General features: G+C 43.6%; 1 protein-coding gene across 1 annotated transcript; it reads right to left on the bottom strand.

Moving 5' to 3' along the window:
* Positions 1-3,529: 3,529 nt before the first annotated feature.
* Positions 3,530-8,224, bottom strand: LOC133138719 (ADP-ribosylation factor 3). Its single transcript, XM_061257710.1, has 4 exons — positions 7,960-8,224; positions 7,482-7,592; positions 7,190-7,314; positions 3,530-6,775 (listed from the first exon to the last, which is right to left on the bottom strand). Exons 1-4 carry the CDS (start codon positions 8,105-8,107, stop codon positions 6,614-6,616), a joined length of 546 nt encoding a protein of 181 aa, XP_061113694.1. The 5' UTR covers positions 8,108-8,224; the 3' UTR covers positions 3,530-6,613.
* Positions 8,225-14,883: the final 6,659 nt, after the last annotated feature.

Below are 14,883 nucleotides of genomic sequence, written 5' to 3'. Positions count from 1 at the left end.
GTTTTGGTAAGTACAATGAATATTAACTAATAACTAATAACTAATAACATGACTTCCCTCTGAGGGTTAGGGCTGAGGACAGGATTTTGTTAAAATGTATGGCCTCATAGCGCCCTCTAGGGGAGTAATTACTCATGTTCTTGATTGACCACAGTGTTGTTCCAGTATAATGTACATTTATGAAGGCTTTATGGCAAAAATGCTCAATGGGAGTAAAATGAGGGTAGTGTTAAAATGTGTAGGAGGAAGGAACAAGGATATATTTAGGCTAAATATACTTTGTCTCAATGATAAATCATAGTATAATGTTTCATATATGTTTTTAATGTTTAATGTTTATTACCCTGATACAAATATAATTATGGCAAATCCTGATAAAGCATGGTAATCATGGTAAATATCCTGCATTGGAATAGAAAAATTCTAAGTATTGGGATTGGGGTAGAGAATCATACACATACAGTGTGGGATTATGAAAATCAGAAATATTCTGCACATAATGAAAAATAATTGTAACCATGGTAAATGGAATTTTTAGGGACAGAATCTAAATAAATATGCAATATCGGGGTAATTATGGTTTGTAAATAGAATCATGGTACATTATCCATCCATTATCTTAACCCGCTTATCCTGAACAGGGTCGCAGGGGGGCTGGAGCCTATCCCAGCATACATTGGGTGAAAGGCAGGAATACACACTGGACAGGTTGCCAGTCCATCGCAGGGCACACACACCATTCACTCACACATGCAATTTAGACTCTCCAATCAGTCTAACCTGCATGTCTTTGGACTGTGGGAGGAAACTGGAGTACCCGGAGGAAACTCACGCAAACATGGGGAGAACATGCAAACTCCACACAGAGAGGCCCCGGCCGATGGGGATTCAAACCCAGGACCTCCTTGCTGTGAGGCGGCAGTGCTACCCACTGCACCGTCTGTGCCACCCCATGGTACATTGTGGGAAACCAAGTATTTTTTGGGAGAGAAAATTGGTGAACATCTGGTTTGGGATGAAGTATCATAGTACATGTTTAGTGTGGGCTTATTACGGATGAATTCTGTAAATATAATCAGGGCAATAATCATAGTAACCATGGTAAGTAACCTATGTGGAAATATGAGCATGATAATGCAAATGTAGATTCCTCTTCTGTTGTAGGAGAGGAGTCTACATTTGCAATGTGGGATTCTATTTAAGGCAATCATGGTGTTGAATCATGATTAATCATAACCATTTGTGGTACATTAATTTTAAATCATGGTAATAATAGTGGGTATCCCATTTTAAAATTAATATAATATGTAAATATCTGGTTTGGGATGGATAATCATGGTACATTTCAACATGGGGTTATGAAAATGACGACGATCAGATTATGGAAATAGAAGCATGGTAAATCTTGGTAAGATTGGTGATCATTCTATGTGGGAACATAATTGTGGTAAATATGATTTGTGGGAATCATTCAAGTCAATATTCAGTATGGAATTCTAATCAGAACAAACACTTTGCTAAAATGAAATTAAAGGTACAATAGGTAAGAGTTTTGTGTTAAACGATTGTTACAAGACCATTGTAAATCCCTTCCTATCATTGAAAAAGGCTCACTGACATGTTGACTCACCCTCTGCCTGTGTTTATAGTCCTTAAATTTGGGTTTCAAAATATACACTTGATGGCCCAACACTCTGTACCAAAACATTGTATAACTGTGCGACAATTCAAGCTCATTGGTTGAAAATTGGTTCTAATTGCCACAGCCAATAACGTTTCAACTTCAGCGCTTTTACAGAGAAGGGGGAGGGATAAACAGTGTTGTGGTTTGAAGTTGTTTGTTGCCATTATTCCTCTCTTGACCGTAAGAAGTCCAAAATGACCTATTGTACCTTTAAGTTAAATTGTGGAAAATCATTGCAAGTATGCAGGGTCAGATTACAAACAGAACAAATATGCTCCTGGACAGAGTGAATAAAAAACTATTGAAAGTAGTCACTATTATGACAGTGTTGAGTGACAGTCCCAGTTCTAATTGCTCTGTCTTTTACTGTCACTGGCTTCACTGTCTGCTATTTTATTCATGTTTTGTCCAAATCAGGTGGCCATCGGAGAGAGAATTTGGAAATGACTGTGTCTTCATGCTGAATGTTGTTTTAAAAAGTTCCTGTATCATTTGATTTTGTTATATTTTCTATTTCTTAATCACACACTGTTAATGGGTGAAGACTGGAATGTGACTCAGAGTGCCTGGCTCTGTGGTGGTCCCCCCCCCCCTCCCAACACAAGACTGCTGAATCTATATTCACAACATTATAACAAGTGGCCTGATTATTATTAGTCAGCTTCCTCACCAGCTTTCACAACAGGAATAAAATGGCGGTAATTGCACGTCTCTATAGTCCATTGAGCTGTGAGTATGTGTGTCCCCTGCCCTATTGTAGACCTGCGGGGTAAATGTGAGGGGGGGGGGGGGGGGGTGGCGAGGGGACAGCAGGGGGGTGGGTTTAGGGTGGGCGGCGGGGGGGAGTGAGGCTCTGGCTCTTGTGGTGGTCCCCCTCCTTCCCCCCGGCAGCAGAAGATTGATGAATGGATTGTGACACTGTTGCCGGTGTGTCTGCGCGGTTGCCGTGGGCACCTGGGTTACGGGAGGGAATCCCAGCGATGGCACCCACGGAGGCGCGCAGCATTGTCGCCGCCCTGCAGGGGGCCACGGCGTCTGCCGGCCGCGGGATCAGCCCTGCCTCACATACCCGCTGTCACCACCCTGGAGACAAACTGGGGTTGGCCGGGGGGCGGCAGGGGGCTTTTTTAGGAGGGGGTTGCAAAGGATGGCGCTCGCTCAACAGCGGCGTTCTCCACTAACAGGCCCTCGGCTGCGGGTCAGACTACCTGAGATGACCGCAGCACACTGAAGAGAGGCTGAGGGCACGAGGCCCAACACACAGGAACAGCAGCAGGCCCTGCCACAGGTCTCAGGTTCCAGGGGTTGAGGAAGGTGCGTTTGTCCTGTAGTTTAACTAGAATTACACCTTTAACTATCTTTTTGTTGCCAGTCCCTCTGAAAAAGGAACGAAGGCACAAGCAATTGGGTATTTCCTCTCTCGCACAGCAGGCCAGGCAAACGGCTCACTTGTTTCATAAGGTGGGAGCAGGAGGCACCAAAATATCAGACTAAATATGTAGCAATATGTGAGACTCTGAGAAGGACATTTTCAGGATCTGTGCATGTTCCCCACTTTTCCAGTGATAACATGTCACCAAGAAATGCTGTAATGTTGTCAACAGCTTGGCTGTATGGAAACTATGTTCATTGAGACAACTTAAGTATTCAGGTTGCCTTCCTAGATTACATGTTCTGAGACTCCTTGGCTGAAAGGCAAACTGAATGTTAGATCAGAGTTCCCTTACAGCCGCACAAAACCAATCACAGCTCCCTATCCAATCAGTTCCCTCACAGCCCCCACACAGCCCAATCACAGTGCACCCCCACACAATCAGAACCCAACAATTGAGTCGAGTCTGAGGGAACGGTCAGAGGAAAAACATCTTTATTTTCCAGCACAGCTACTGTGACTCATCCCAAACACCACGTCTCATCTATTCCTTACAGCAGTTCATTTAATTCCGTATTTGTCCAGTAATCTTTCATACACAATCTAGCTCCAAACCTTTGACCTTACACATTAAACCAGACCAACCTGCATTCAGGCTTTGAGGCCTGCGATTCTGCAAGGGCTTGAAATCACCAGTTCTTGTTGGGGATGGAAAAGTACCTTTGTTCAATAGCAATTTGTCACTAAATTGGTTCAATAAAGACAACAAGACAGAGTTGATATCTTGCCTAAAGGAATAATTGGCGGGGTTGTAGGGTGGTGTATCTGAGGAATGATGCGCTCGACACTCCAGCATACTGTGTATAGAACCATTCTGCATGGTCTGCCACAGAATCACCTCTGTGCCGCTGCTGACCGGCTGGCAGCTCCTAATTGGCTGTGGTGTTGCCCAGAGACCATGGGCTTCAGTGAGTAACACTCTCCCAGTCTCAAAGCATAAGTTTGATTCATCTGGTCAGTTGGGCATCTGCAGTCTGCATGCACCTCCTCAACATAAGTTGTAGTCCACCAGGCTAGTCTTCACACCCCTAAATCCATATACTGTCAGACAGCTAGGTAATGATAATTGGGTATTCCAGATTTGGAGGACTAAAAAGCATACATAAAGAGTGTGACTGATTGATATGTTGATTTGAAAAAGTAATAGGTAGAATCAGGTGGGCAAGGCAGCCTACAGACAGAGCAGCCAGCTTCAGGAACCAGCTTCAGTAACCTGCAGTAAACCTCCAACCAAAAGTTTTAATAATCGTAAAAACACAAGACCCAATTCAAATTGCAGTAAAAATTAAAGAAATATAAACCTTCCAGTTTCTTCATTCACAGTTAAAACAACAGCCATCAAAATGTATTATAAAAAACAAACACAAGCTTGTTACATGAGCAAATTATAATTACAAACAAAAATACATTTTTGCAAAACAAGCACATGGCATCATAATATTAGGGATTATGTGATTGCCTTGCAATAACCCGCAAGCCAGGTAAAATAAAATTAAAAAGTAATGTATCAATGGAAGGACACAAAAATGACTTTATACCATTACAGTTTCAATGGAAGAGACAATTGCCAAATTTACACAGATAGACAGGTTGATCAATCAGTGTTATGTACAGACAACTACAACAGTACTTCAAACAGACAGGACCAGAACTGGGATTTACCATTGGTGGGAAAACATCAAAACAGTATGAATATTTTCCCTTCATAAATAATTACACTCATAATAGTTCACAATGAAGATAAACTTTATAAAAAAAACATTTAACATGACATATGATGGATTTAAAACGGACTAGGGAGGATATTTATTAAGTAGTGGGGCGGTAGAAACAGTAAATAAGTCGCCATCATAAACGTCAATTACCGCCATCTCTGTACAAGAGTATCAGTCACTTCCTCCTCAACCCATAAAATATATTTTAATGTTACAGGAATATTATAGAGAAAAACATCATTACTGTATATATACACTCAAGCTGTTATAGGAATTCCATATACTTGAAGGTGGTTTAATGTCAAGGGAGCAGTGTCTTAGTTCAGCTACTAGTGTCTGAACAACATTTTTAAGGTCATGAGACACAATTTTAGCAGTAGCAGTCAATATGCTAAAGCAACCCAATGCAACACACAAATGCACGCAGATTTACTTTAAACATGCATGCACATACTGCCATGACAATGGGTTTTCTGAATGATGATTGTTCAACACTTAATTTTGCTTTCATTTGAGTCAAAACATTTAATGTCCGTTACATATTCCCACAGATTGGAAACTCTATTCCAAACAATCAGTCACCTAAAAAGTCTTCACAATCTTCAGTTTCCCCTGAAAATGACTGTTATACTAGACAAACCTTTAGTTTTCTCATGTTCAATTTCAGTCATAGTGTGCACATCCACGTACCTTGAATAAATTGAATTATTATTTTCAAAATATAAACTCCATTTCATGGGATGCAAAATGAATACAAGAACACATAGTATTTCAATAAAAAGAATAAATAAATCACAGTCATGATTTCCAAACAAACAGATGTAAGTTTTAAACATGATATGGATTAAATCACTGATGCAGTGGGCCACTTGTCCAGCCCCCCTGCCCTGCCTTCAGCCTGCCACACAGGGCAGAGGGAACAGCAGTGTGAAGCAGGGGTGCCCAATCCCATCCAAAAAGGGTGGTGTGGGTGCAAGCTTTTGTTTTAGCCTAGCATAACTAAACCTGATTCAATTAACTAAACCTAATCAAGACCTTGATGAGCAGAATCAGAATCAGCCAGTGCTGGTGGGCTAAAACAAAGGTATTGTACAATCACAAGTATTTTAGATTTTGTCTCGCATAGAGGTGAACAGGGATAGCCAAGAACATTAATACTCATTCCAGCCCTCTATGAGTTACAATGGCAAAGAAATCGATGACTTTTGATTACTTCAGGAAAAACTACTGAAATACTGAAAATGATGCAGGTAACTGCCTTCTTCATTGTAGGGATGCAGTGGCTCACACTTCTTTGTACATCCTGTGAATAGTTTGTGCCAGTAGAGCAGAATCTAAATTTATAAGCATGCATTCCTGTCACATTTGCTGGGAAAAACATCACTAAACATAATTAATGTCACTGGTAAAGACAGAGCCCGAAATTCTCTGCACCGATTCGAAACGAACAGCCCTAGGGCAGAAGCTGACTGACAGAGCGTAAACCGGAGAGGGACTAGCGCTGATATGAACACACGGAAGTATTCACAGGCCAGTGTGGGAGTTCCTGCACAATGGTATGATGGTCACAAACACATTCAGACAATAACACGCTCAAATCCCACTCTGACATTTTCTGGGTTATTAAAAACACTGTATCCCGTGCCCCTCAGTCCACCCACCCTCCTAATACACTGTTGTGAAAAGATCCTCCCCAAAAAAACAAAAAAACTCTTTTTTTTTTCACATACACTGTTATGAGTGTCTGCTCTAGCCCCGCCCCCCTGGACCACCGGCCCCGCCTCACTTCTTGTTCTTCAGCTGATTGGCCAGCCAGTCCAGGCCCTCGTACAGACCGTCCCCGCTGGTGGCGCAGGTGGCCTGGATGTACCAGTTGCGGTGGCGCAGGGAGTGCAGGCCCAGCTTGTCTGTGATCTCCGCCGCGTTCATGGCGTTGGGCAGGTCCTGCAGAGCAAGGGGCCGGAGAGAGGGTTTACACAAGGAGAGAGGAGGTGGCAGCCATTTAGCAGGGGGAGACCAGGGGGAATAGAGGAGGTGAAAGGGTGAGAGACTACAGAAAGGAGATGAAAGCGGTGGGGGTGCTGGTGTTGAGGTGAGGTAGAGGAGGTGTTGTGTTAAGCTGATGTAGAGGTCGATAGTGTTCAGGTGAGGTAGAGGAGGTGTTGTGTTAAGCTGATGTAGAGGTGACAGTGTTCAGGTACGGTAGAGGAGGTGCTGGAGTTCTGGTGAGAGGGATATGAGCTGACAGTAGTGTCAGGGAGAGATTGCGTGTGTGGGTGAAAAGGAGGTAGAGGAGGTGACATCTTTCGGGAGGGAGAGAGGAGGAACACGGGAGGAGAAAGGAGGAATGTGGCGTGCCTGCTTGTTGGCGAAGACGAGGAGCACGGCGTCCCGCAGCTCGTCCTCCGCGAGCATCCTCATCAGCTCCTCCCGCGCCTCGTTCACCCGCTCCCGATCGTTACTGTCCACCACGAAGATCAGGCCTGTCAGGGGAGCAAGCCCACCTGAGTCAAGCCAATGCATACTAGCACACAACGCATAGCAACCGTGAACGCCCAAGCAGAAATACGAGTGTTAAAGAACCGTGTTTATGAAAAACCCTGTTAAAGAACAGTGTCTGTGAAAGCCAGTGTGCCCGTGCCCGGCTCACCCTGCGTGTTTTGGAAGTAGTGTCTCCACAGAGGCCGGATCTTGTCCTGGCCGCCCACATCCCACACCGTGAAGCTGATGTTCTTGTACTCCACCGTCTCCACGTTGAAGCCTGAGCGGGAAAGGCAAAGGGAGAGAAACAGTTATGTTTTATTTTAGTCCATGGAAAGGTTCAGGTTCTCCATGGGTAGGCAATGTAGTTAAATGGTTATGGAGCATGGCTTGCAACTTATAGGACATGGCTTTGATTCCCAAGCGGGGCTCTGCTGTTGTCCAACTGAGCAAAGTTCCCCAACTGAATTGCTTCAGTAAAATATTTAGCCATCTACAGGACCATATGTATCTGCTAAATGCCATACACCTGTACAGGGTGACACAAAAAACATTTAAAGCCACATTTCGTGTTTCCTCTTCAAACTCCCATCTCATGACAGACAGGGCAGGGGTCAGGGACGGTACAGGGGTCAGGGGGACGGTACCAATGGTGGGGATGGTGGTGACGATCTCCCCCAGCTTCAGCTTGTAGAGGATGGTGGTTTTCCCTGCCGCATCCAGCCCCACCATCAGGATCCTCATCTCCTTCTTCCCTATTAGAGTCTTCAGCAAGTTTCCAAAGAGGTTTCCCATAGTTACTACAGCCTCTCCTGGCAACAATCCCCGACAGCACTCTGAAATTATGGGTTTGGCGGCAGCTCCCAGCGAAGACTTCTTGACTCCTGAGCGGGGGCTTGCTTGTCCAATGAACCTGCAGACAGGGAAATAAACTCATTTAAAAGTAACATTGGGGTGAAAGGGCAAAACAGTAGCATGATTAGTTTGTATTCCCATTTTCTTTTCTTCTTTAACCTGAACGCACATTTGTAGTAATGTTCCATACCACTGCTGCAAGATCCTTAATTGACTCAAGAGGGTGCAGACACATACAAACCAATACAAAACCACTGAAACAGTACCAACAACTGTAACTTTTTTAAGACTGTAGTCCAACAGCTAAGATGGGCAACCTTTGCGGGTAACACTACTGCACTGAGAACTGCTTTAGCTGGATATGTTACCCAAGAGCCCACCGTAACCAATCTGGCTGTGGTTTAGCTATGGAAACTATGGATAAGTCCCTTGTTTAAACAAACGTAGGACATGGCTGAGTGGATGACTGAATGAACCAAACAATGCATTTGGTTTGGCACCAAACGAGGCTGCTTCTGAAGGATGCACAGAGCAAGAAATCCAATGATGCACTTCAGACTATTAAGAACAGCTGCCATCTCCAGGGATTCTCCTCGACAGGTTCTTATCACCTGCTTGCTTATGTAGCACTCCACAGAAAGAGGACAAATGTATATCTGGAAGTTTCAAACTGCTCAAGTGGCTTATACATATAAGAACATACAGCCACATACACACTCCTATGCATGCATAGACACACCCAGACAAACAACCGCACATACATACACTCAGAAACCCACATATATATGTGCAGACACATACACCCACCCATCACCAGTATGTTTCATTGTAGAAATGGTATTAGAAAGAAGCTTGTGTGAAATAGCTCAAGAACAAATCTGTTAAAAATGACAGCATGCAACTACAATTAGTGTCCAGTAACATCTCAGCCAAAGAATATAAATATAGTAGATGCATATACATGTATTTTAGAGTGTGATAGATTGAGGGGCATTTTAGATAACTGTGTAAGCCTACTGTAATATGTCTGCATATGCAAATGAACGCTAATATCAACTTATTTTCTTTTTATATGTTACATTCAATAAACTAGGCAGTGGTATATAGCCTACTGCACTTGTGTGAGTTTGTACAAAATATACACATTTAATAACCTAAGCAGTAAGTCATAAAATATTATAACTAAATAACATACACAGTATCCGCTCTATTAGGATTTGGTTAAACTTGATCAAATGCATGTTTATTTGTAGGAAGCCTACAGCAAAAATAACGTGCGCCTGTGTATATGGTGCGTGTACAGTAAGCTCTATCTTCAGCTAGCCATGCAGCTAGCTATAGTTAATTAAATACGTTTAGTGGAAGCAAGCTAGGCATACGGACATTTTCCCTCACCCATTTCTATTCGCAAATAATTACATGGGTACCCAGTTTAGTAATATGTTTCTTTATAAACAGAAAACGTCCAGAAATATTAAGTTACACATCTTGACAACCGACAAATCGGTAATTTTATTCGCTCAAGTCACGACTCCGCAAGCAAGCAGTTTGTTAGCCAGCTACCCATTCTTAAATCTATTTCCATTGCATAATCATAACAGCTATGACATGGTACGACAACGAAGGGACAACGGTCTACCAAATTATCTGTTTGATGGTAATATCATTTATATATTCTGCTGATTATTGTGTCATTATTTTCTCACTGGTCCACACCCGCATCCTCACTCACCTCCAACGGTGACACCAGCCAAATTCTGATAAGCGACAGAGCAGATATCGCGATATTTGCAACGACTTTCTAGGTTAGAAATATAAGGTTTTTAAGTCTCGCGAGAATAAGACCTCAAAACGCCTTTTCCGACATAAATGCTGGCATGATAAATTTGCCTTTGAATTGGAGATAACTAGTTAACGTTACGTTATCTCTCCCAACCTATCTCCCCCCATGGTAAAGCATCATCATTTACCGTTTCATCCCGGAAATTCGCCTTATTAACTGGCCATACAATTGCATGCACTCGGTGATAATGCCGAGATGCACAGTCAGTCAATCACTCTACAGCTGGCGTCAACCTTTAAAATGATCGGAGGCCTTAGCTAAAGTTGTTAAATGAATCTGTTCACCTGCATTTAAATTTAACCCAGAACATATCAGAGTAAAATCGAACATGGAATCGGGGCAAATTAAACCTTAAAAAGAAAAGGTGGGTAAACATGGTAATTAATTATTCAATTAATTAATCAACTATGAATGAGAAACCTGTAAGCAGTTGCCAAATTAGATAATTAGATAATTTGGCAGCGACAGCAATGAATGTTATTTGAGATCTTGAGTTTGGGGAAAGCATACAAAGGAGCAAATCCGACGAGCCAGCTAATTAGCAAATGGGGCTTTCACCGGGCTGGGGCCGACAACAATCCAACCCACACAGAATAAAAAATATTGCCATATATTTGAAATAGATGCCAATATATGTTGATCCTTCCTGAAATATATTTTTTATTAAAAAAAAAATATATTTGTTTATTAAATAATAATAAAAATTAAATCAATCATTTTATTTCTAAAATATTAAGGCAGCACCTTACTCTTCTGTAAATTAAATATTGGCAAACATACATTTTAGAATGATACCAAGAATAGCCCATGCAACTGGGAACAACCAACATCCAAAAGTTGAAGTCTGTTTCTTAATTTTGGCTGTTGTAAGTAATATTTTAATTGGAATACTCTGCTTAATAATTAACTTAATTTTGGCTCAACAAATTTAAAATAACTTTGGCAGGTGTTAAATCAGGTGTAAAATTTGTCTTGTTATATTACAGATTCCTGATTATGTTACAGGTTTCACCTGCCATGCAGTATAGCACTCTCCTTATCTCTCTACTTTCTGGTCTCTCTGCAGTAGATGTGGCGGGTCATTAATATCATGATTTACACTCACACATGCTGCTCTGGAATGGGAACTCTGTTTGCTGCACTTTTCTGCAGGAGGAAGGAGACTGCAGGCGAAGCATCCGCACAAAGCTGTCCCGCCAGTGGCTGGTTCTTTCAACTTGTGCACTAACCCACACGTGTTGTCAAGTGGATCTGTGAACGTGTTATCAAACCAGTGAGAGAGAGAGAGAGAGAGAGGGAGAGAGAGAGAGATGAAGAGAGAGAAAGGGAGATGGAGAACAAAGCTCAGAGCAGAACAGATGTTTGCAGATGTGGACCAGATTATGGATTGGAGATGTGATGAGGACTGGGAGTGTGCTGTGTGCAAGCGTGTTGTATGGGGAGTTAGACAGCTAGGGTTATAGGGGGGTTACCATGGGCTTGGGGTAGTGGTATAAATGTGGGGTGGGGGGGCTTGTATTTGAAAGAACCATTTTCTCAGAAGTTTGTGCCAAAGCACACCCCAGCAATACACAAGCACAAGTCTCGTCAGTTATGCTTACAGGACTAATGAGGTCTTGCACATTGAGGGAAGGTCTTTGATGTGTCGGGTAGCTGGCTCCTGCCATTTGGTCCCATCCCCCACTCCCCTCCTCTCCGTCCCACATCAGGAACAGAGGGAGTTGGGGGAGGAGGCATAAGGGTCTATGAGCAGATGTTTCCAGATGTTTATTTATACAGATTCTGTTTCATTTTTTCTGTTTGTTTCTCTCTGCTTCTCTCACTCACTCCCTCCCTCAAAGTCGTACGGCTGGAATATTCGTCAGTCAATTAAAAAAAAAACAGCGACGTTGTTCTTATGAGAACATGTGAACAAGTTGGCAAATTTAACAATTTCTTGAAAAGCTATTTTGTTAGAGTCTTGGATGAAACCCGACAAATCCCCACACATGGGTGACTGTGCATATGTACGGGTGTGTTGCACCTCACAGATCTGTAGCTCCACACACAGCTTGCACAGAGAGCTGTGCGCTACGGGCAGCCAAAGCCACATGGCACATCAACACGACTTCTATCTTTACCCCCTTCCCTCCCTCTCCCCAGTGAGGGTGGTGTCTGGGTCTGATGGCTCTGAAAGAGGCCCGTGGGTGCACTGCGTGAGCTCCAGCAGCACCCAGTGACAGAGAGAGCCAGGGAGTGAGTGAGAGAGGGAACCAGAGAAACAAGAGAGGGCATGGGACAGAGAGGTAGAGACCAGGGCAAAGGGGGGTGTGGAGGGGGCGGAGGCAGGGGTAGATGCTATTTGGGTCTCCTCTGTCTCTGTGTCACACATGGGAGGACTGATGGCAGGAAGTTCCCTGTCTCAGCAGCTCCAGGGAACAGAGTGAAGTAATAAAGGAATAAATAAACGCAAACCAGAGATTCAGTCTCGCCGTCGTTCTTACCACTTCATTTTCTCCTTCCCTTGTTCTCTCTCTCTTTCATTCCTTCCCTGGTTTAAACACAGGGGTGGGTGGGGGGTGCAGTGGGGCATTGGTCTAATATGGAATTTGATCCATCCCCTGCCATAGCAGAAGACTGCATCTGGAAGCCCCCCCCCAGCACCCCACACTGGAATTCCAGACTGTCCACGACATGAATGCCTGATTCTGGTGCTTGTTGCCTCATCGTGTTTCTGAGGGGGTTCTCAGGCAAGGGGCACCGTATGTCTCCTTGTGGGTCTTTGTTTGGCAGTTTCTACACCAGGGCAGCCCATCCCTGTTCCTAGACCATCCTGTCGGTTTTCAATCCAACCCTAACAAAGCACACCATTCATTAGCTACTGGTCTCATTGAGCCGCTAATTGGTAGAATCAGGTGTGGTGAAATAGGGTGGAAATGAAAACCGACGGGACAGTAGATCTCCAAGAACATGGTTGAGCAGGCCTGCTCTAGACAAGGAGTTTGGTATGACAGGTTTGCTCCTGCATCAGATCGGCTCCATTCTCCTCTTGCCGTTGCGTCTTTAGCTTAGCGAATTGCCGCTGACGCGCAACTAGTTCCTCCTTACCTGAGTCACATTGCTACATGCGGTGCAGGTATGAGAGCCTTGTGGTCTCACCCCTAGGGTTGCCAACTCCTGGAATATTTTTGTTGCCCATTTTGGCAGAAAATAATAATAATAATGAGACTCTTGTTTGGTGTTCCCCACATTTGTTGCATGGGTAGGCTAATTCCTTTCATCATGTGTGATAAAAGATTATTTTCAGTTATGACTGGTTTTACCAATACAGTTTTCTCTACATTTCAGTCGAGACAGAAAGCAATTTTGGAAATTTTCTCATCATTTGATTAATTGCTGCTGACCAGTTGGTAACATAACAGATATCAATTGACCATACAGTAACTTAGGTTTGTAACTCGCATGCACAACACAACTAAGCAATAAGCACAAGATAACTTCTTCTTCACCGGTTAAAATAAGGCAAGCATTTAAAAAAAGGGTTTATTATATCAATCCATTGTATCACATATTATTAAATTGCACAAAAGAAAATGTTGAAGCACACAAAAAAATACAACTTTGTATAACTTGATGATCATCAGTGCTATACCGCAGATGTGGAAATACAATGTCCCTCTAAAGGATCAAATATTGCCTTTTTATAGCTGCAGTTGAGCCTGCGGAGCCCAGAGGCTCACACGGGTCCCCTCAGTGCCTCTTACAGGCGCACCAGGGTCTGTATTCACAGGGAAAGTGAGGCACTGACAACCCGGGGTAAGTCAGACTGGTGTGGAAGCCGATACACGGTTGAAAACTCTTCCCTCAGGGCCGAATCCAAAGGTGGCAAAGGCAGTTCTCCAAAGGGGCCATGCAGATTGTAATCCAAATGCACACGTTTTTAATCCAAGTTTACACAAGTGCCACGGGTGAACCTTTCACTTTTGTCCACTGGAGTGCTTCTAGAATCCAGACTGATGTTGGACAGTGGCCAATGATCTGCATGCGTGTAAAGGTGGTGTTCTCCCGAATGATGACACGCTTTTATTTTGGAAATATCACCAGTCGCTTTCCTAATCTTGGCAAACGTTCTTCTGTCATTCACATAAAATATATTCAGATCACAAGGAAAGAGATTGGACTACATTCAATAATTTCGGTTCTGGAATATAGACTGGTGAACAGTTTTTTATTCAAATTAACATGCAGGGAACTCACAGATCAGCCCACCTATCGCATGTGCCTCCTCATCACGGTAAGGGAACCGTACCATTTCACAGAGTAGCAAAAGCAGTGGCACTGTTTATTTTCTCCTTAAAAACAATATAACGTCCACACAAAATTGTAAGAGGAGAGGAGCAACAAATTGGTGTAAAAATGTGCACAACCTCAGCAGGTTGTGGATATGACTTAGGTCCCTGCCGTTCTTTCATTTCATTGTTTGTGGGAGAAAACATTTAAAAAAGGAGGAGGAAAGGGAGGCAGTGGGCAGCATCCTGATGGCTGAAGAGACCAGATCCAGACAAAGAAAAGGGGGGGACGCAAAACCAAAAAACGAGAGAGGAATGACATGAGTCACCTCATTCTCCGTCTCTCTCCTCGCTGGGCATTTATGGAAATAACATGGAAAATGGGTCCCAGATGAGCAGGACGAGATGAAAAGGAAGCAGGGATAAACAGATAATATAGGGGGAGGGGGGCAGGGGGGGTATAGGGGTGGAGTGTGCGCTCTTGATTGTACCCGCTCCGTGAGTAAGAGAGGGGTGGGGGCGCGCAGCACCAGGAACATTCCGTGGGTGACATTCCGTACGCCGTCCGAGACGGGCTGAGGCCGGGGCGGTGGGGAAAGCAGACG

This window comes from Conger conger, chromosome 10 (genome assembly GCF_963514075.1).
Source record: "Conger conger chromosome 10, fConCon1.1, whole genome shotgun sequence".
In the NCBI taxonomy this organism is placed as follows: domain Eukaryota; kingdom Metazoa; phylum Chordata; class Actinopteri; order Anguilliformes; family Congridae; genus Conger; species Conger conger.
Note: the sequence above shows the minus strand (reverse complement) of the source record. Positions and strands in the feature narration are given on the sequence as shown.

What these genes read in the sequence shown, in the direction of transcription:
- LOC133138719 (XM_061257710.1), bottom strand. Translation starts at nt 8,107, where the DNA reads ATGGGAAACCTCTTTGGAAACTTGCTGAAGACTCTAATAGGGAAGAAG. An exon ending in CACCACCATCCCCACCATTG is followed by an intron (nt 7,593 to 7,959) that starts GTACCGTCCCCC and finishes TTTCCCGCTCAG; the next exon opens with GCTTCAACGTGGAGACGGTG. An exon ending in TCGTCTTCGCCAACAAGCAG is followed by an intron (nt 6,776 to 7,189) that starts GCACGCCACATT and finishes CTTGCTCTGCAG; the next exon opens with GACCTGCCCAACGCCATGAA.